We start from the raw sequence: 20,123 nt of genomic DNA, 5'->3' as shown, positions 1-20,123 counted from the left end.
ACAAGAGAGAAACAACAAGAAAAACAACGAAAATGAACAGTTTTTGGCCCATTTTTTTTTCTGCAAAAAGAAAAAGCTCTTGAAAATGGTGGAAGGGTTTTTCTTTTATTTAGTTTACATTGCAGAAGGAATTATGGGATTGTATTTATAGATTTAATAGTGGAAATTTTTGACTAAAACAGATACTGTAATAAAAACAACATCCCCTGTTAGAAAGAAAAAACATCATGTGTTGATTTGATTTTTATTTTGATTTGGTGCCGCCATTTGAGCTTTTGGTTCAATGGCAGTGAGCCATTAAAGCAACCTCATGCTTTGATTTTTCTTTTTGGAAAAAGTAAAGAAAATGTTTGGTTCAGTCTGCAACAATGACAGAGGAACATGGGAAAATTAAGGTAAATATACTTGGTAGGTCCTCGAAAAATTACCATTGAAACCCCTGTACTAAAAGCATGAGGTGCACGTGGCACGCCATATGCCACTTTTTGGTTAGTTAATAGTGCAAATGGATGGAGTTTTTAATAGAAATGACTAATTTGCTACTTGATCTAACATACAGAGATTCATTTGACCATTTTTCAGTAGATGAGGTGAAATGCAATCTAACTCACAATACAAGGGCCTTCAAAGTTCTTTTCCTACAAGTCGTCCTATGAACTGTATCAAATCAATCTCTCTATTATTAAAAAAAATCAAATGAGAATAATTTTGAACAGAGTTAACATTTACTAGTTTAAAAAAATAATTTATTGTTTAACAAAATTTTGTAAATTCTTTTATGATTCTGCAGATGAGATATTTGGTTCGGAGTTGAAATGGACTAAATTGGATTATTCTCAACAATGAAGGGACTTGATTCACCGAAAATTAAGAGTCAGCATGGTATAGTCTGATTTTTGGCATAAAAGTCAAATTATTACGCACAGAATGTCGCGCTTTCGCCTCCCACATCATACGGCTGACAATTGGCGAACTCTTAATACAACTATTCACCAAGATAGCAGGGGCATCTACATGTAAGGGATAAATCAAACCTTTAGTCCCTAAACTTGAGAATGTTTCTCAATTTAATTACTGAATTTGGATTCTGTTAAAGCATGATGACGTGATATTTTGAAATTATACCACATCATCACATAAATTTTAAAATATATATAATCTAAAAGAATTGCACATGAAGGGACTAGAAGACCTACACATATAATTGTGTATGGTGTAAGGCGAATCCAAAATTCTTTTAGGGGGTGAAATTGAATAATAAATTTTTTAGGGATCAAAACATAATTCCGCAACTTATGATTTCATCATTTCTAAGGGATTAAACATAATTTTCTTCATTTTAGAAGGCCAAAGTATAATTTTACCTTAAATTATTTTTTAGTTTAATCATGACACTTGTATGAAAATTCTCCCCTTAGGGAGGAACGGCCCCTACTCACCCCCTCGATACTCAAAACATAAATACTATACCTTTATATATATAATTTTTTGAGAAGCATATATATATTCTTCTTCTTCTTCTTTGTAATAGAAATATTCAATTTAAATACTTGTATTAAGTGGAAGAGTTCTTGGTATTGTTGGCAAAGGCTAAAACCTTATATATTTGAGTATTTAATCTCGAGTCCCACCATAAATGATTATTATGTGCGAGTTTCCAAATCCACCATGTGGTAGTTACCATGGGTAGGTTTTATTATATTATGATCATTCGTTCATATATATACTTTATATTAAGTCATGACTACTATATTTCTATAAAAATCTTTTAAAAAAAATTCAATTTGAAAATATTGGAGTTTGATTTTTGGAGTATGACATCACGTGTCGTCTTATCATTTGAGATTGAGTGATTAATGATAGTGCATACGATGTTTTTTAAAATACAAGTAGAGTGCCACATAATATTTTAGATACTATGTGATACAACGTACGAGACATTCGAGAGCATCCATGTGTCCTCTTTGATCAAGTGACAGATCTTAACATTAAGTTCTGATGAGTTTAATTAATATTTTTAAAAAGTTTAATGAGAATTTTCAAAAAAAAATAAAAATATAATTAAAATATTCAAAAAAATTAAAGGCTTAATAACATCTTTTATTTTTAATTTTAAATTCCAAGACACTTAAAAGATAATTTTAAAGAGAGAGGGCTTAATCATATTTTCTTTTTGGGAAGAGCCAAGCTCCTATAATAATTTAAAAGAAATAAAATAATAAATTAAAATAATTAAAAATCATAGTAATTAGAAAATTATATAAAAAACAAAGATAAAAATAACCAAAATCTAAATTTTTTGTTAAAGAAATAAAAAATCAATTATTCATTTATGTTCTTTTTTTATCAATTTGGAAATGACTTTAACTATTTTAATTATACATCACCAAATTAATTAATCCATCCAATTCGAATAATTATAATTTAACCGATTTAACCGAAACTCCAAAATCATTGTATCAATGGAATAATTACACCACAATCTTTTGAGTAGGTTAACACCCACAATCTCAAGAGTTGAAAATAATAATTGTGGCAACATACCAATGGGATCTTTATAGCACTTTCCTTTATTTGGCTAAGATGATAATGCTGTCAAAAATAGAATTTTGAGAGTATAGGTTCGAGTTTTATCACATTTAAATATTATGTGTGAGTTTTTTTTTAGATTATTTTGAGTTAAGTTTTACGATATGTGTATACTATTTAAATTTATTCTGATTTATATTTGAGTATATTTTAATATTCAATCCGTTGTACTTTGTGTTAAATTGTTCTACGTATCAATAAATTTTAAAGGGACAAAGTAATATTTATTTTTGAAATTGACAAAAAAAATCAATTTGGTCTTTGATTTTTTGGTTTGTATTAGCCCCGAAACTCGATAACTTTTCTTAATTTGGCCAATGAATCTAGACAACGTTAAGGTATGATGACGTGACACTTTGAAATTGTGCAACATCGTTTTTATAAAAAAATTAAAAATATGTATAATTTAAAAAATACCAAAAAAAATCAAGTGATGATATTTTATGATCTCGGACTGTTACGTTATTACGTCTTAATAGAATCTAAGTTCAAGTGCCAAATAAAAAAAATGTCAAGTTTTAAGACTAATATGGACAAAATAAGAATAGTGACTAGTGTGAAAAAAGTTCTCAAATTTAGGGACTAAATGTTAATTTGTCCCATTATATGAGCACAAAAGTTGGACTTATACGGTCCTAAGGGTACAACATTAACGGAGCTTAGAAATTCCATGCATGGCTACAATTTATGTCCACAATTTGGTCTATAAAAACTTGAAATATTAGTTATTAGAATATAATACACCAACTTTCTCACCAATTTCTCAACATTCTTTGTCGGTCGATAGCAAGCCATTGACCTTCACACCAAATAATACTAAATAGGTCAAAATATATTATTAGTCTCTGGATTTTACGCAAGTTATAGATTTAATCTCTTTACTTTTTGAATTGTTCAATTTTAGTCCCTATACTTTTCGAAATTTGAAACTTTTATCTTGACCAAATAGTAGCAGTTGGACCTGTTGGTTACATTTTTATACAAGTCATGTACTATGCATAAAATTGTAGATTTAGTGTGTGTTTACTGTTGAGGCTGAAAAGCACTTTTCAACCCAAACCATGATTTCAGACAAAAAATTATGGGAAAAAAATAGTTTTTTTAAATCCAATTTTGATTTTAAACCGAGATTTTAAGCCAAGCCAAAAAACTAAAATGTTTAGCTTTTCGCTTTTGGAAAAGTGCTTTTCAATAAAATTATTTTTTTATACTCTCGTTAAATCTTCTACTTTACAACATCATGTCTAAAATAGACATTTTATTTTCCCAAAATCACTTGTAGATTGTAATGGTAAACACCATCAAAATTTTCAAATATATTTTTTTACAACACTTTTCAACCTCAATGGTAAACCGTCCCTTAGTCCATTTTCTATATTTAGATAATTCTTAGTCCCTGTACTTTTTCAAATTTTGAAATTTCGGTCTTGGCGCAAATACAATCGTATTCATAACTAATTTCTTTTAATAATATGTAGAAATAACAAACAGACATTACATTACAATGTGATAATATGTTTTCCATTAGATTTTAAAAATACTTATTTCTCTCTATCGTAACCTGGGGAGGATAGGAGTTCCCTTAGTTGGCGGTCCTTTCAAAGGACGAGTCCTTACACCAGTGAAGTTGCGTTGTTGTTGAATGAGTGAGCACGGGCGTTGATGAGGATACTTACAGGGTTTGGTATAACAATTACATGGGTTTAATTATATTTTTAGTCTTTCTATTAGGTTAAAATTTAATATTTAATCCCTTTAATTTATCATAATTTAGTCCTCTATTTTAGTCTTTCTATTAGGTTAAAATGATTAATGTTGAAATAAAATAATAAAAAATTAAATATTTTTTAATTTTAGTAGGTGTTTTTCAAATAAATGTGTGGGGCTAATAACTCAATTTACTACTTATATTATTTTTATAAAGTAATTAAATTTTTAATTACATTGAAATGGTAACCCTTGTGACAATTCAATTTACTTCATTACTGACATAAATAGTTTTTTATTATGAACTTTTGAAAAAATTTAATTTAATAATTTGTTTAAATTTCAAAATTGAACAACAAAGAAATTTTAAAAGAATTATCGTCAAAGTGACAAAAAAAAGTAAACATTTGAGGCTAATTTTTCATGGGCTAAATTGGATTAACATTATGTATGATATTAACAAGCTTTATACTTGCCATAAGCTCAACTTAGCTTGAATTATGGACCTCAAAATTTGATCAAGCCCACCAATATTTGTAAATAAATAACCTAAATTCGTTTTAGGCTTACCAATATTAATTTTTTATTTTACAAAAGCATTTGCTATTTTAATTTAATAATTAATAGTTTAGTTTATTTATTTAATTTAATTAAAATGGTAGGACATTAAATAACTTAACATATTATTTAATATTTAAAATTATAGTATTATATATTATAGATTTAATTTCATATGATACAAATTACATTATATATAAATAAAATAATACATTACATAATTAAAAATAGGTCATATTCCACCCTTGAATATTGAAGTGTAAATTTGACTTATATTTTAAAAAATATAATTTTATTTTTTAAATTTATTATTTTTATTCAAACTCTTTTAAATTTTAGGCAAAATTTCAAGATAATTCGACCTTTGAACAGTTTAGCTATTGGCTATTTTAGTGTTTTTCTTTTGTGTAAGCTATATTAGTAGTTACTCAATAATTTTTTCTTTTTGGTCACTTAACTATGAAAAGTTACAAAATAGTCATCTAATTATTAGTAAGGTTATTTTTAGTTACCCAACTATGAGAAGTTACAAAGTGGTCACTCAACTATTCAATTTCGTCTTTTTGGTCATTTAACTATTTTGAATATTTTATGTTTCCATTTTTATGTTAGTTAGCTGATGACTAAAAAATATGAAATTAAATAATTAAGTGATTATTTTATAATTTTTTTATAATTAAATTACCAAAATAAAAATTTACTAAATAATTGAGTAACAAATTTGCAACTTTTCGGTTTACGATTTTGCGCTTTTTTACAATTGGGCTTAAGCACCAATATATCATTTGCCGTCAGTTAAATCTCATTTTAGTCCTTTCCATAAAACCCAAAACCCCAAAGTAACGGCGATGTTGGTTGGCGCCAATCTTCTTCGCCGCCTCTTACGTTCACAACTATCCGCCGATGACGGTGGAACTGGCTTTATCATCGCCGCCATCTACCATCTCCGACCACACTACAGTACAACCACCGAATTCTCAGATGAGGGAAATAGTGAAAAGAAGAAGGAAAGCAAATGGTTCACGCTACCCCCATTTGCTAAAACCGTCAATGCCTCCGAACTGGGAGCCAAATTAGCCAGAAAAAACCATTTGAAATCCGCCACATCCGCCGAAACCTCCGCCTATGAAACGACGGCGCTGAAGTGGGTTCTGAAATGCTGCCCGGAGCTGCCTAGAAATCTAGTACAAAAGCTATTTCGTTTAAGACAGGTTTTTATTTTTCAATCGAATTTAAAACTCTTTATTCGTTTGTAAATATTTTTCTTTTAATCCAAACAAAAGAAAATTTCTTTTTAAATTGAAAGGAGATTTTCTTTTACATTTATTCACACAGGTTCGAAGAGAATCCATAGCCATGGAGGTTACTGATGATGGTTGTCAAGTACAAAAGATTCAACTTAAAAGGGTAATTTTAATTTTATTTGAAGTTAGCTTTATTTTCCACGGTACTTAGATTCAGACGGGTGTTAGCTATCTATTCAAGTTTGATTTGGTGATTATTGAGTTAAGCTCGAGCTATTGATCAAGCTAAATTCGAGTTATTAGATTATGTTGTTGCCCTAGATACATATTATTAACCCTAAGCTTAATTGTCGAGCTCAAGCTCAAGCTTTAACAAGTACGAGCTTAATGAGCTAAAGCTCAAGCTAGAGTACAAAAATTGATAAAAAAAGCTGAATCGAGCTTGAGCAGTTCGATTATATCTCAAGCTGAGCTTGAGCTCAAGATTTAATACATATGAGCTTAATTGAGCTAAAGTTCAAGCTTGAGTACAAAAATTGATAAATGAGCTTAATCGAGCTTGCTCGAATAGCTTGATTATATCTCGAGCCGAGCTTGAGCTTAAAAATAAATGTTCGGTCAAGCTTAAGCTGAGTATCAAGCTCTAAATTTCAGGTCGAGCTCGAGCTTGCTAATATTCGGGCTCGGTTTATAAGTGCAGAAAATTCGTTAGATATAAGTATGTTTAACTTTTTTCGAGTTTTTGTGTATTTGGAAGATATTAAGATGATAATATCGCATACCCATTTTTTTTAGTTATGCATGGATACGAGTACTTTAAGTGAAATAAGAGTTGGATTGACATAGTCTATTTTCTTGTAAAGGTTAGAGCTAAAGATTCATTGAGTATGTTTAATTTATTTATGTATTTGGAAGATCTTTAGTCGGTAATATCAAATCCCATGTTTAGTTTTGCATTGGATGATACAAGTACTTTTAAGGGAAATAAGAGTCGGATCAACATAGTTTATTTTCGTGTGAAGGTTGGAGCTAAAGATTCATTGAACATTGGAGATAAAATCTTTCTTCCTATTAGTGTCCGTGAGGTTCCGGAGGAGAAACACGAACATGATTGCACCGATGAAGAATCTAACTTTATCCGAAGCTTGGAGTTATATAAGGTTCTCTTATTTTAGACTAAGTCGGTGTAGTAAATATTAAGCTATTTCATTTACTTGTTCCTGAACTTACGATCCAACATTCGGTTTGATGTTAGGATACGGCCATTATTGTTCTCAATAAGCCTCCGGGAATGCCGGTTCAGGTAATCCATCGGACTTTTTTAATTTGTTGTTCCTATTTGTTTTCCTTATTTGTTTGAATTTATGTTTTTAAACTTCGAAACAGGGTGGCATTGGCATCAAATGGAGTTTAGATGAATTAGCTGCCGCATGGTTACGATATGATTACTCAGAATCACCACGGCTGGTGAGTGAACATAAGCGAACTTTATTATTTATTCATTCTCAGGTCGAAGTCGTTGTGTTGTAGATGCATTGTGAGCTCAGATTTTATGGGTCTGTTATATTCTGTAATCCATACTGCTATGTTATGATTAGATGACTTAGCAGCCCACCTGGTTATGTTATGATTGTCGGAGACCGCCTCACTGGGTGAGTGAACATAAGTGATCCTTGTTATTTGTTCGTTTCTCGGATGTAATTCGAGTTGCATTGGAGATGATGCACTGTGACCTCAGATTCTCTGGTTCATCATGTTCCGTAATCCGTACTGTTATGAAGTAGTCGGATGGTATGTTATACCATTATACATATAGAACTGGTGTTTTTTTCGTGAACATTCTTGTGTGTTACTTAGGTGCACAGGCTCGACCGAGATTGCAGTGGCATATTGGTGATGGGGAGAACTCAAATGAGTGCCGCAATTCTTCATTCCGTATTCCGTGAGGAAACGCTCGGTGCATCGAAACATGTGACTTTCTTTTGTCTAAGCTTGCTTTCCCTTTCGGATATCGTACATATCAGTAGAACGGCAATATTGTCGGTCTGGTTATGGCTAACTTTAGTCCGTTATGTTTTAAGGACTCTGACAACGAGAAAAGAGTCTTGCAGAAGAGGTATTGGGCACTCGTTATCGGATCTCCAAGGCGCCCCAAGGGAACAATTTCAGCTCCACTTCGAAAGGTTTGAATAATCTTCGATTCGAGGTTATCTTCATGTTTGAACTATTAAAGATCCTTAGTCACCGCGGATGCTTTGAATTATATGCATTTACCAAACAAGTCTCAGTTTCTGCTGGTTGTAGGTGGTGGTGGATGACGGGAAATCCGATCGAATCACTGTCTTTGAACACAATAACACGATTTTGTCATCTCAGCGTGCAATTACAGAGTATCGTGTCATTAAAACATCAACACATGGTAACATCATTGTAACGCTTGTTTCAAAATCCGACTTCGGCATTGCATACCCTCTTATGCTTAGTTATCTTAATGCAGGGTTCACATGGTTAGAACTGTCTCCTCTCACTGGTAGAAAGCACCAAGTTTGTATCGAAGCCAAACTATTTCATTAATTTTTGTCACTTTCGATTTTATAAACCAGTCTCTACTGTTTGCTCTAGCTTCGAGTACACTGTGCCGAGGTACTGGGAACACCGATTGTTGGAGACTACAAATATGGGTGGCAAGCTCATAGAAGGTTCCAAAATCTGGCTGAGTCAGACCTAAGAAAGAACTCAAACGAGAAGGTAGCAAAGGAAAACATGCTCCCTTTCGGACTCAACATGGATAGCGGAAGCATTTCGGAAAAACACCTTCGTCTTCATCTTCATTGTCGGGAAATGATCTTACCGAATGTTTCTCAGGTATTGCGAAATCCGAAATCGTTTACGGATGATGATCTTTCAAAGCTCAAAAGCCTGAAAATAGTTGCTCCATTGCCTTCATACATGCAAAAGAGTTGGGATATCTTGAATTCTTGAGAACTAAAAAACTAGGATCTTATAAGCTTACAATTTTGCCATCATTTTCCTATGCCTTGCTTTGGAAGATAATTTTTTATTTATTTATATATATACATATTTATATAGTTTTAATAATTCTTAATTATTTATTATATATACTTGCATTCTAATTTTTCATTTTGTCCGACATATATTCGGACATAGAAATGATATTCTAAATCTAAGATATCTCTATATTTATATTATCTCCAAATCCAAAATAACATTAGATAGAAGGGTTAATATATTATTTGGTATTTGAGTTTCGATCTGATATTAAATTTCTCTTTTCTTAATTTGATACTTAAGTTATTCTTTTGTTTCAATTAAGTATCTATGTTTTAAATGGAGTACACAAAGTTAAATATTCATTATGTGACGTAATGTTTGATTTGAGTACTAAATTGGACACTAAAATTAAATTTAAGTATCAAATTGAGATTAAAATAAATATCAAATTGAATACCGCATCAAATAATATATTAAACTTAAATATAACACAATGGAATTAATAAGAGACAAATATGAATTTTTATTTATTTTTCATTTAAAAAGAAAAGAAAAGAAAACCATTCCCAACATTTGCATCCGTAACTCGTCTCTGAATTCGGATAACATAAGAATTTATACTAATAAGATACAAGGATGAAAATCAAACGTGTCCAACACAATTCAATCATAGATATAGGATCTTTAAAATACATGAAATATCTTTTAACAAATTAGTATCCATGGAAGACACATACTCGTTTTCGAATTAGGAACCCAATATACATTAATAACAAAATATATCTCCATTTGATCACTGAAAATCATTTTCCTAACCTAAATTTCATTTGGTTCTAATTTTCTGCTCGTACTGATAAGTAAAGAACATTTAACAAAAGCTTCGAAGGCAGTTTTCTTCACCTGAGGTTAACTTTTTCTTCTTTTTTATATGTATGCAAATTATTAAAGCCTTCTAAACATTAATGCAATATAAAAGGGTAAACAACATTACTAGTCACCCAATTATAGTTTTTTTTTCTTTTTTATCATTTAACTATGAAAAATTACAAAGGTCACTCAACTATTCAATTTTGTCTTTTATGGTGGTTAAGTTAAAAGTGGAAACACTGAAAAATCCAAGATAGTTGGGTAACCAAAAAAAGACAAAGTTGAATAGTTGAATACTCATTTTGTAACTTTTCATGGTTGGATGACCATTTTCTAACTTCTTATAGTTGGGTGACAAATAAAAAGAAAAATATCAAAGTGGGTGACTACTAATGTAATTTCCCCATGTCAAAAACTAGTCACTGACCTTTAAAACTCCTGCTATTCCGAACGATTCGAAAATCATAACGTTCGGCTACAGTATATGTTCATAAAATATCTTGAAGGGTTGAATCCGCTTAAAATCACTGCAGCACGGACAAAAAGGAATAAAAAAAGAAGATAGCATGTTGAAACTTACAGATAGGGGATAGAATGATAACGATGCCGATCGGGTAGAGGAAAAATGTTGTTCTTTTCAAAAAGGGAAGTACTGTAAGCACAATAAATATATCAAGTTTTGAAGAGACTTCACTGCTATTAACACCGAACACGGAAAAGAGAAAGAGTAAACTACACTAGTAGTTAACTAACTATTAGTAAATTTATTTTTTGGTCACCAAATTATGAAAAGTTACAAAATAGTTATATAACTATTCAATTATGTCTTTTTTGGTCATCAGGTAGTCTTGACAGCTTTTAGATTTGACATAATAGCAAATTTAGCCCTCAACCTTTACACATTCAGTAATTTAGTCTTTTTTGCGGTTTTACTTTTCTTTGTGACCCTTTCACCTAAAAAGCTAAAAAAAAACAAATTTATTAGCTAAATTCGATTGAAAATATACAAGAAATATAAACATCCAAAAAGTCCAAGATAGACTAATTTCACAATGCGTATATGTTAAGGGTAAATTCTTTTAGAACCGAGACTAAATTGACATAATTTATAAATATTGAGGGTTAAAGTTGTTATTATGCTAATTTTAAAAGTTGCCATTGTTAGCTAGCTAGCTGGTGACTAGAATAGTTGGATGACTATTTTATAATTTTTCATAGTTGAGTGACCAAAAAACAAATTTACTAATAGTTGGGTGACTGCTAATATAGTTTACCCAAAGAAAAAAAAAGGCACGAAATTACCGTCATAACCTAAGAAGTTGAGGTAGTGATGGTAAGATGCTGCCACCATGAAAAGCAGGTTTGATAGTAGTGCAGATATGAAACCGTGGGCAACAAGAAGTGGTGAGAGAAAATAATGTATTACTGCCAAAAACCGAAATATTAGTCATACTTATCGATCCGTTTAGGGATTGAAATTATGCATGAAAGAGCCGAACGGGTCATTAACTGTAAAATTACCGTAAAGCATTACAAACATTGGGAAGAAAGAATTGCAATGCAGATCGAACGCATATAGCCTGCAAGCAAAGGAAAACCAGAGTTAGCAATGGATGAGTATTGATGAACATTGATCAATGAAGAATAGAACTGACACAAACAGCTCACTCATGTAGATAATTAAATTTGTGGAAGGTTAGGAAGAAGTCACCAGACTTGCCATTCAACCCGTTGTTCAACCACGCAAGTATTTGGAGCCTCTTTCCGAAGATAAGCATTTGTCAGGAACCTGCATTTGTCGTAACGTGCTAGTAAGAAATTAAAGCGAGCTTTTATTATGCCTATCAGCAGAGGTTCGCAGCATTGTCGTACACATTCTTAACGTTGTCTTGCAGTTCTTTTGAAACTTTTTATTTACTGAAGGAAGACATACGATGGGAGCTTAGAATGTAAATGGTATAGCCTCGAAATAAAGGTAATTGATTTACTTCTGGCTACCAAATCCTTGGATTTCTAAAGTATTCACGCCCTTTCGTAACAGTAATGTCTTCTAGACAACGAACCACTTCCAGGCCTATCTGCAACCATAACTATATTTCACAAAGCTTAAACCACATAAAAACAGTGAAACTGAAACAAGTATAGCATACTGGTCCAGCCTGAGACTAATTTAAAAAGAAAAACCGGACATTAAAATATCAACCACAGATATATGTCTACTTTTAATAGCAACTGGACTTTCAGAAAGAACAATGGTCACTAACTCGATTAACATTCTAATTATCAGACAGATGTGTGGAACTAAAGCCGATTTAGAGATAAAAAAGTGTAGCATACATTTTTTTCTAAGATATAATAGCTCCAGATCTAAAAACAAAGAGGTATTGGCTCTTACCAACAACATGTTGCCAGGAGTATTCCAGCAAGTAAAAAATGGAAAAGCGATACTGTAATAACTACAGAAACAGCATGTGCAGCACTGTGATCATACCTGTATAGAGAAGACAGCAAAACATTACAAGACGAGGTCTATAAAATATTTGATGGTACAATGGAAACAGATAAAGTGAAAGAATTCCGATATATAGTGCAATATTTGAGCCAGCCAGAGAATTACTCGGAAGAACTTAGAACTCTCACTATGCTGAAGAGTGAAATCTAAGAAAACCTTAGAACAAATATACCATATAAGCACCATATGCATGCCAATTCGGTGTTAAAAAGATTTATCTAAGGCTAATTACAAATCCAGAATCCTCATCAATGTCAAGGCAGGGAGCAATTTTAAAGTACCAGTGGTTAGCAATCTATTTTTGTTAAATGCAGCGATGTTTAAAATTGTAAAAGAAACTTACGCAGCACAATAAGCTACTGTTGCAACTGCCAAAAGAAGGCTGCAGATTACAACAAAAGCGGGGTCGTCACGTGCCCATTGGTTCTTGGTTTCTGAACCAAAAATAAAAATAAACAAGTTTTCAAAATCATGAGATCAAGGAAAGAATTTAATGCGTTCATGAACATGAAACTTAAAAACCAAAAGGAAAAAGAAAAATCTATATTTACCTATTAGTTCTAACGTTTATACAAATTACCTAATACTACCGTATTCTAATCGACTTAATCGTGCTTTTAATGTGCTAGGGGGTATGGGAGACCTGAGGGCTCACTGCAGTTACAAACTACATTCACATTCAATTAACCACTTGATACTTAAGGTTACAAATCAGTCAAACATGCACTGAATCAATTTTTCAATTTATTAAAGCACATACAGCCTTAAAGGCTTGCCAAAGATGATGGCAGCTATCATAAAATAGTACATACAGTGTGCACAACAATTTAGACTAATGCGAGCTAATTGTCGGCAGTATAAGCATCAAGTGTCAATTGACAAACTATTATTGCAGTCAGCATTCCTCTTGAGAAAAGAAAAAGGCATCCTGTGATTAACAACACTGGTCCTCCAACTCGGCATAAACAGATAAAAAACACATTCATTTAACAGAAATTACTTACGGTTGTGATACTTTGTGTGCTGATAGCTGCATCCAACATAGAAATCCATATACACAATAGAACAAAAATTAATTAGAAAAACACATTTCCAAACTCAAAATACCTTTTCTTTTCCTGCATATAATCCCTTTCACTCATTCCGCAAATAAAGACTAAAAAGAACACTTAATATGCATGAAGCCAACCAAAGAAAAGAAAGGTTCCTGTAGTGCTATAAAAGAGAGCAATATGACTAAATCTTATATCTGTAACCAAGCAAAAGGCATAATCAAAATTAAGAAGTAACAATTCTGGAGCAAAAAATAATAAATGGTAAATGCTCAAAGCTTTCTGAGATAAAGTGGATTAGTAGTTGAAATTTCATTTCAAGAATCTCTGAAGCCGTATGCAAGGCGAGCAATGACAAAAAAGAAGAAAAACTTTAGTCAGCACAAAATGGTGTGTTAAGGTACTTGCCTTCTATTGGTGGAACTATATGAACTTAGACTAGTATCAGTAACCACTAACCAGATGATAATGAAAATACGGAAACAATGGAAAACAAGTGGATTGATGATTATGGCTGAGTACTTACACAATCTTTGGTGCAGTACATAGATGAAGCATTTGCCAGAATGTATATTCAATATCCATTTGTTGCCACTACATGAACAAGGAAAAAGGAACATGATGGGATAAAGCGACCATATTGAGAAAGACGATCATAGGGAACACAATGGAGATGAACTTATTAGATGCGGCTATACCAAATCTTGGTCAAAGAAATAACAATACGTAAAAAAGGAAAAAAGTAAGACTTCACATTTGACATCAATCCACCTAGGAAGGCTCAAAACTAAAAACTTAGATAAATTATCTCGCAAACTACTCAAGCTTAACTCGAAAAAAAACCTAAAACTAAATCTTATAATTATCAAGCTGAGCTTGAGCCTCGAGCAGCTCGAGCTATTTATTGAGTTGAACCGAGCTTTTCATTTTTAATATATATTGTAAATATTTTTATATTATTAAATTAGGTTATTGTTTTTAATATATCATTAGCCCTAAGCGTAATTATTGAGCTGAGTTCGAGCTTAAGCTTGAATATGTACAAGCTTAATCAAGTTCGAGCTTGAGTAGCTCAATTACATCTCAAGTCAAACTCAAGCTTAAAAATAATGTTTGATTGAGCTCAAGTCAAGTATCCAACTCCAAATTTCAAGTTGAGCTTGAGCTTGAATTTACTTGCATTTGGATTCGGCTCAGATCAATTACACCCTTACACGTGAGCGGTCAAATTTAACACTGCAAAGAACTATATCAAAAGTCAAATTTCAATTACTAACTACTAGAGATTTCGAAGAGAAATAATCCAGCTACAGTTACTCGAACATATTTCCCGTACGAAAAAACTGTCACTGTTTACTTTCTCTTATCACTTCCAAAAACTTAAATCTACTCCTGGATGCCAGGCATTACCGACAACTAAATCCTCAAATTCAAAACAGTAACAAAAAAAATACATACATTACGATTCAAATTTGTGAATTCCAGCAAACAGGCATCAGGAAATGACAGCAAAACCGAGGAAATTTCATAATTGGATCAGGAATCGAACTATATATATAAAAAGATAAGATGAAAATGAGGATCAAGATCCAACGAAAGCGAAAAGAGATCGTACCTTGACGATTCGACGGAGATACTGAGGGAACATGGCGTTAGGACGTGATGTGGAGATCGACGACCGCGTTTTGCTAACCGTCGGTAACATATTGCTTGAATTTTTGTAGCTGTTCGATTTGCTGTTTGATCTGTAAATCGTTTTGAATCTCTTTTAGCTGTATATATCATGTATATATATATATATCTGCTCACAGCTCTTCTGAATCTCGCTTACTTGAAAATGAGAAGACGGAAACGTAAAAACGACGACCAGTAAGCAAGCCGAGCCGACATCGGTTATATTTATATATATGTTTACTTATTAAAAATAAAAAAATACAAATAATTTTATATTGATGTTTATATATATTTATATATTTAATTATAAATATATTATTTTCCATGATTTTTTAATATTAAAACGGACCATTTGAGAGGGTTTTTAGATTTGTATCTTGCTCCGGTCCGACTTGACTTGACTTATCTATTTATAGCAGTCATTTGTATTTTATCAAATTAACTTTAAAATTTAAATTATGACATTGTTTTCTTCAATTATTAAAACATATAATTTTTGTCAAATAAATCTATTATATTAGACAAGAAAACACATGTTACAGTAGAAAAGTATTAAACTCAGATACTAAATTACACAATGTGTAAATGCTAAGAGTTAATTTTTTAGAAGCAAGACTAAATTAATACAATATATAAATATTTAAGATTAAAGTAGTTATTATACCAATTTTAAAAGGTGCTGCCATTACCATCTAATCAGTTTAAGACTAGAAAAGATAAAACTGAATAATTAAGTAACCATTTTATAACTTTTGATTGTTGGGTGACAAAAAAATATTAATAGTTAATTCACTACTGATGTAATTTACTCTTTATATATTTAAAATTGCTATACCCTTAGCCTACAAGAAACACCTAAGAGCTACCTATGGACGTCCTTATGCTTACCTCTTAGCCTACAACAATTGACATATTCTCTACCTAAATGTCCAGACAATCCTTTACTGCCTGATTATTGGATTGCCAATCACTCAAACATTTCATCCTCTAGATCACTCATTTTTAGCGAAAATCCACTCGCCACAAAATATATATATATATATAAGAAAATACATATAATTATTATTAAAAAGTAATATAAATGCGAAATAAATATAAAATTAGATCATCATATACTTTTAATTATTTTAAATTTAAATAAAATAAAGTTTATATAAATTCTTTCATCAAAATCAGATTTTATTATATATATTTAATCGATTTTCTTATATATCCAAATCAATTTAGTTTATCGTTTATTTTAAAATAAAATATTTTAATTAATAAAAAATAAAATAATTTTAAAAACATATAATTTAATTGAAACTCAATAATTGTAAAATTCAATTAATGAATAAAAGATTTGGGTAAACTACAAAAATAGTCACTTTTGTTTGCCTCAGATTATATTTTAGTCACTTATGTTTGAAATATTACGTTTTAGTCACTTATGTTATCGTTTTGTTACGAAGTGGTCACTCTACTGTTAAACTCCGTTACCTGCCTAACGGCAGTCCAAATGAGTTTTAAATGCCAACTTGGATGTCCAGTTGTTGAGATGAAAATAGATTTTTAATTAAATAAATTTAATTTGGACTGCCAAGTAGGACATCTAAGTTGGCATTTAAAACTCATTTGGACTGCCACGTAAAACCATTGTTAGGGAGGTAACAGAGCGTAACGGTAGAGTGAACACTACGTGACAAAACGATAACGTAAGTGACTAAAATGTAACATTTCAAACATAAGTGACTAAAATTAAACTGAGGCAAACAAAAGTAGCTATTTTTATAGTTTATCCAAAAAATTTAATCATTGAATTATATTTTTGATAAAATCTCAACTCAACACTATTATTCAAATCATTATCCAAACCAAAATCTATGTAAATTTTCAATTAAATTTATCGAATCAAATGTTAAAACCTATATGGTACAAACTGAAAAATTTTCTCCCGAAAGAAAGGTAAAACTATTTAAAATTTTGCCAATTTGGTCCCTTTGTGTTTCGTTTTATGTTTATACATCCTTAAAGTTTTCTCTTTTGTTTTTGTTGTCGTCATTTTAGATCCCGCTTTATTAATCAAAATATAAAATTGATCCTTAAACTATACCATATTTACACTTAGGTACATTTTTTTGTCAAAAATTGTACTTAAACTATTAAATCTAGTCTCATTTTACCCCGATATCAACCAATAAAAACATGACATGTGACATTTTTTTATTGGAAGTGTTACATTTTCAAGGGTGAAATGAGATGAAATTGATAGTTTAAGTATCATTTTGGCAAAAAATTAGGTACTTAAATGAGAAAAGTGGTATGCTTTGAGGGCCAATTTTGGAATTAAACCTTCAAATTTCCCTTTATTCAATATTTCCAATGGCATTCTTCACGCTTTCACTTCTAAATCCAAACTCTTCCATGTAACCCCTCACTTCTTTCTTAATCATCTCCTTTATCGCCGCCAATATTTCCGGTGGAAGCATTGCCGCCGCCAATATTTCCGGTGGAAGCATTGCCGCCGCCACCGTCGCCGACGAATCATTCTCGTGCTTTTCTGATGTTAATTTCAAGTCATTTTCTTTCGACAAGTGATCATCATCGTTGTTCAAATCGACCGATTCGTTCCAAGAACTTCGGAGTGTAAGCTTAGTCGAAACACGAGAGCACTGACTCAACTCATCGGCAACGACACCGAGTCCTAAATCGTTCGCGTCAGAACGCGACGGACTACTACTACTCGCCGTCCTCGGCGATTTAGCTGGTTTTTTCTCCGATTCCGAATCCTCGATAAACTTACGCTTCAACGTCGAGTTCCAGTGATTCTTAACGGCGTTGTCCGTACGCCCGTTCAGTAATCTCGCGATGGTCGCCCACTTGTTCCCGTACAAGGCATGCGCTTTCCTAATAATCCGATCTTCCTCCGCCGTGAAGGCACGGTGCTCTACTTCCGGCGAAAGCTGATTACACCACCGCAATCTACACGATTTCCCCGATCGACCGGGAATCGACGTCGAAATCACCGTCCAGTTCCTCGGACCATACCGCTGCACCAACTTCCTCAACAATTCATCCTCCTCAGGACTCCATGGTCCCCGTACCCGATCAATATCCTGACCCATTAAATCCAAATTCCGACGGCGGTCTTCGTTGGTTATTCTCCGGCGCCTGCGATTTAAATCTATTTGTAAAGGAAGAAGAAGAAAGGAGGGTTTTTAAACGGGATAGGTACAGGTAACTGATAGGGCCGGTAAAGTAATACAGGTAATAAGCCTTAATGGCACTGGTATTGACCAGTAACCGTTTGGAAGCTAATACAGCTGTAATACGTTTCGGGGTTGCCACGTAGGTAATGACTGAAATTATGCGAATCTTAACAAAATCTTGGGGGTAACATAGGAATTTCAAAACGGTAGTTTCCTGATTTGACTCGTACAGTTCTGGAAGTTACTGATATGGGAAATGGTAGATGAGGCGCTGGTAAGTGAGTAAATCGCGAGAATTTGAGGAGAAATTTGTGGGGATTTTTTTTTTAATTCGTTTTTGTCGTTTTTTCAGTTCTGGATCGTTATTCGTTAAGGTTGTGGGAAGGATTTTAATAAAATTTTATTGATATTTGTTGGTTAAAATGTGCCTATAGTCCTTGTACTTTTTAAATTTTGAAAATTTAGTCCTTGTGCTTGTATTCCTACGAAACTAATCTCTCTACTTTTTAGATTTCAAATTTCAGGTCTAAATGTTAATACTTTTTTTTTGTTAAACAAGTTGTTGCGGTAGCTATGTAATTAAAAAAGATTTTGTAATTAACCTAAATTTAACAAAAAATAACAATATTAACAATTAGACCTAATTTTGAAATTTGAAAAGTAAGAACAAATTCTTGAAAATACAAGTGCATGGAATAAATTCTTAAATTTTAAAAATACAGGGACTATAAACATATTTTAACCGTCTTTGTATTAGACATAAGTCACAGATTTAGTTTGTGTACTTTAATTTTATCATATTTAGTCTTTGTATTTTTGGATTTGAAAATTTTAATCTGATTGGAATAGTAAACGTTAAATTCATTTAATTAAATTTTACCATTTCCAAAATTTAATGTTACAAGCATATTATCACGTTTGTAATGTTATATTAGCTTGTTAATTTTAGGTAACATTCATAAAAAAGGGTCAATGTTTACCATGAGTCTTATAATTCTATGTAAATTTCATTTTAGTCCATCTACTAAAAATTGCTCCAAGTTAGTCTTGAGACATTAAAATTTATTCAAATCATGACATTGATATAATTTGTTATTGAGTTACGATAATTTAGACAAAATATATCATACTCAATTGATTTACCTATGACCGACCTAGTCATAGAAAAACTCAATCTTATATAATGCCATGTTACCTATTATTTCCACATATTACTCATAAGAACCCAATCAACAAACTTAATGATTATCGTTTACACCAAATTTTGGAATTAAAAATATAATGATTGTAAACGTCCTAATTGGAAAATAGTGCTAAATCAACAACTCTACGTAGAGAACACTACTAATACTAGAGTTTGACCAAACATATTTAATTTCTACCACTTGAGATAGGACTAAAATTTCAAGATTTTAAAAATATCAAAACTAAAATTTATAATTTCGAAAAGTATGGTGACTAAAATTGAACTAAATGTGCAAGTTACATAGAGTACAAAGACTAAAAATCAATGTTTTAAAATTTGGCTAATGATTGAACTAGTTAGATCATCGATTCTTGGTTAAATGGATTTGACTACTGATTCAACAATAATTAAACAAATGTTAAAAGATCCCATAAGTTATTTTACTTTTCATAAATTTAGAATTTGGTCTTTGTAATTTTATTTTCAGGAATTTAGTCATTTTACTTATTAGATTTTATAATCGAGATCCAAAAG

The 20,123-nt window shown here is 31.6% G+C and overlaps 3 protein-coding genes across 4 annotated transcripts; 1 reads left to right on the top strand and 2 right to left on the bottom strand.

Annotated features, from left to right (window-relative positions):
- Nucleotides 1-5,649: 5,649 nt before the first annotated feature.
- LOC105773360 (RNA pseudouridine synthase 4, mitochondrial) lies at nt 5,650-9,290 on the top strand. Its single transcript, XM_012595163.2, has 10 exons — nt 5,650-6,065; nt 6,190-6,261; nt 7,121-7,258; nt 7,354-7,401; nt 7,485-7,565; nt 7,956-8,069; nt 8,180-8,281; nt 8,403-8,517; nt 8,596-8,642; nt 8,721-9,290. The coding sequence occupies exons 1-10, from the start codon at nt 5,703-5,705 to the stop codon at nt 9,078-9,080; spliced, it is 1,440 nt and encodes a 479-aa protein (XP_012450617.1). The 5' UTR covers nt 5,650-5,702; the 3' UTR covers nt 9,081-9,290.
- Nucleotides 9,291-9,682: 392 nt separating this feature from the next.
- Nucleotides 9,683-15,457, bottom strand: LOC105773374 (uncharacterized). 2 transcript variants are annotated; one of them, XM_052628984.1, is made up of 11 exons: nt 15,373-15,457; nt 15,157-15,286; nt 14,068-14,135; nt 13,494-13,519; nt 12,833-12,923; nt 12,373-12,468; nt 11,698-11,766; nt 11,499-11,557; nt 11,280-11,402; nt 10,558-10,629; nt 9,683-10,504 (listed from the first exon to the last, which is right to left on the bottom strand). In XM_052628984.1, exons 1-11 carry the CDS (start codon nt 15,429-15,431, stop codon nt 10,440-10,442), a joined length of 858 nt encoding a protein of 285 aa, XP_052484944.1. In that variant the 5' UTR covers nt 15,432-15,457; the 3' UTR covers nt 9,683-10,439. The 2 variants fall into 2 exon arrangements, with proteins under 2 accessions (XP_052484944.1, XP_052484943.1); XM_052628983.1 differs by lacking the exon at nt 14,068-14,135 and having other exon boundaries at nt 9,683-10,629; nt 15,157-15,454.
- Nucleotides 15,458-17,196: 1,739 nt separating this feature from the next.
- On the bottom strand, nt 17,197-19,077 carry LOC105773389 (transcription factor MYB44). Its single transcript, XM_012595230.2, has one exon. It carries the CDS (start codon nt 18,317-18,319, stop codon nt 17,561-17,563), a length of 759 nt encoding a protein of 252 aa, XP_012450684.1. The 5' UTR covers nt 18,320-19,077; the 3' UTR covers nt 17,197-17,560.
- Between the last annotated feature and the right edge of the window lie 1,046 nt (nt 19,078-20,123).

The sequence above is a fragment of the Gossypium raimondii genome, chromosome 1, assembly GCF_025698545.1.
Source record: "Gossypium raimondii isolate GPD5lz chromosome 1, ASM2569854v1, whole genome shotgun sequence".
Lineage (NCBI taxonomy): Eukaryota > Viridiplantae > Streptophyta > Magnoliopsida > Malvales > Malvaceae > Gossypium > Gossypium raimondii.
The sequence above is the reverse complement of the archived record's forward strand: the minus strand, read 5'-3'. Positions and strand labels throughout refer to the sequence as shown.

Bases quoted from the DNA above. Each gene is read 5' to 3' on its own strand.
- LOC105773374 (XM_052628984.1), bottom strand. From the start codon at position 15,431: ATGTCGGCTCGGCTTGCTTACTGGTCGTCGTTTTTACGTTTCCGTCTT. The intron at 14,136-15,156 runs GTACGATCTCTT...TTGTTCATGTAG, and splicing joins ATCTCCGTCGAATCGTCAAG to TGGCAACAAATGGATATTGA. The intron at 10,630-11,279 runs GTAATTTCGTGC...TTGTGCTTACAG, and splicing joins CAACTTCTTAGGTTATGACG to TACTTCCCTTTTTGAAAAGA.
- LOC105773360 (XM_012595163.2), top strand. From the start codon at position 5,703: ATGTTGGTTGGCGCCAATCTTCTTCGCCGCCTCTTACGTTCACAACTA. The intron at 6,066-6,189 runs GTTTTTATTTTT...TTATTCACACAG, and splicing joins AGCTATTTCGTTTAAGACAG to GTTCGAAGAGAATCCATAGC. The intron at 6,262-7,120 runs GTAATTTTAATT...TTTCGTGTGAAG, and splicing joins AAAAGATTCAACTTAAAAGG to GTTGGAGCTAAAGATTCATT.
- LOC105773389 (XM_012595230.2), bottom strand. From the start codon at position 18,319: ATGGGTCAGGATATTGATCGGGTACGGGGACCATGGAGTCCTGAGGAG.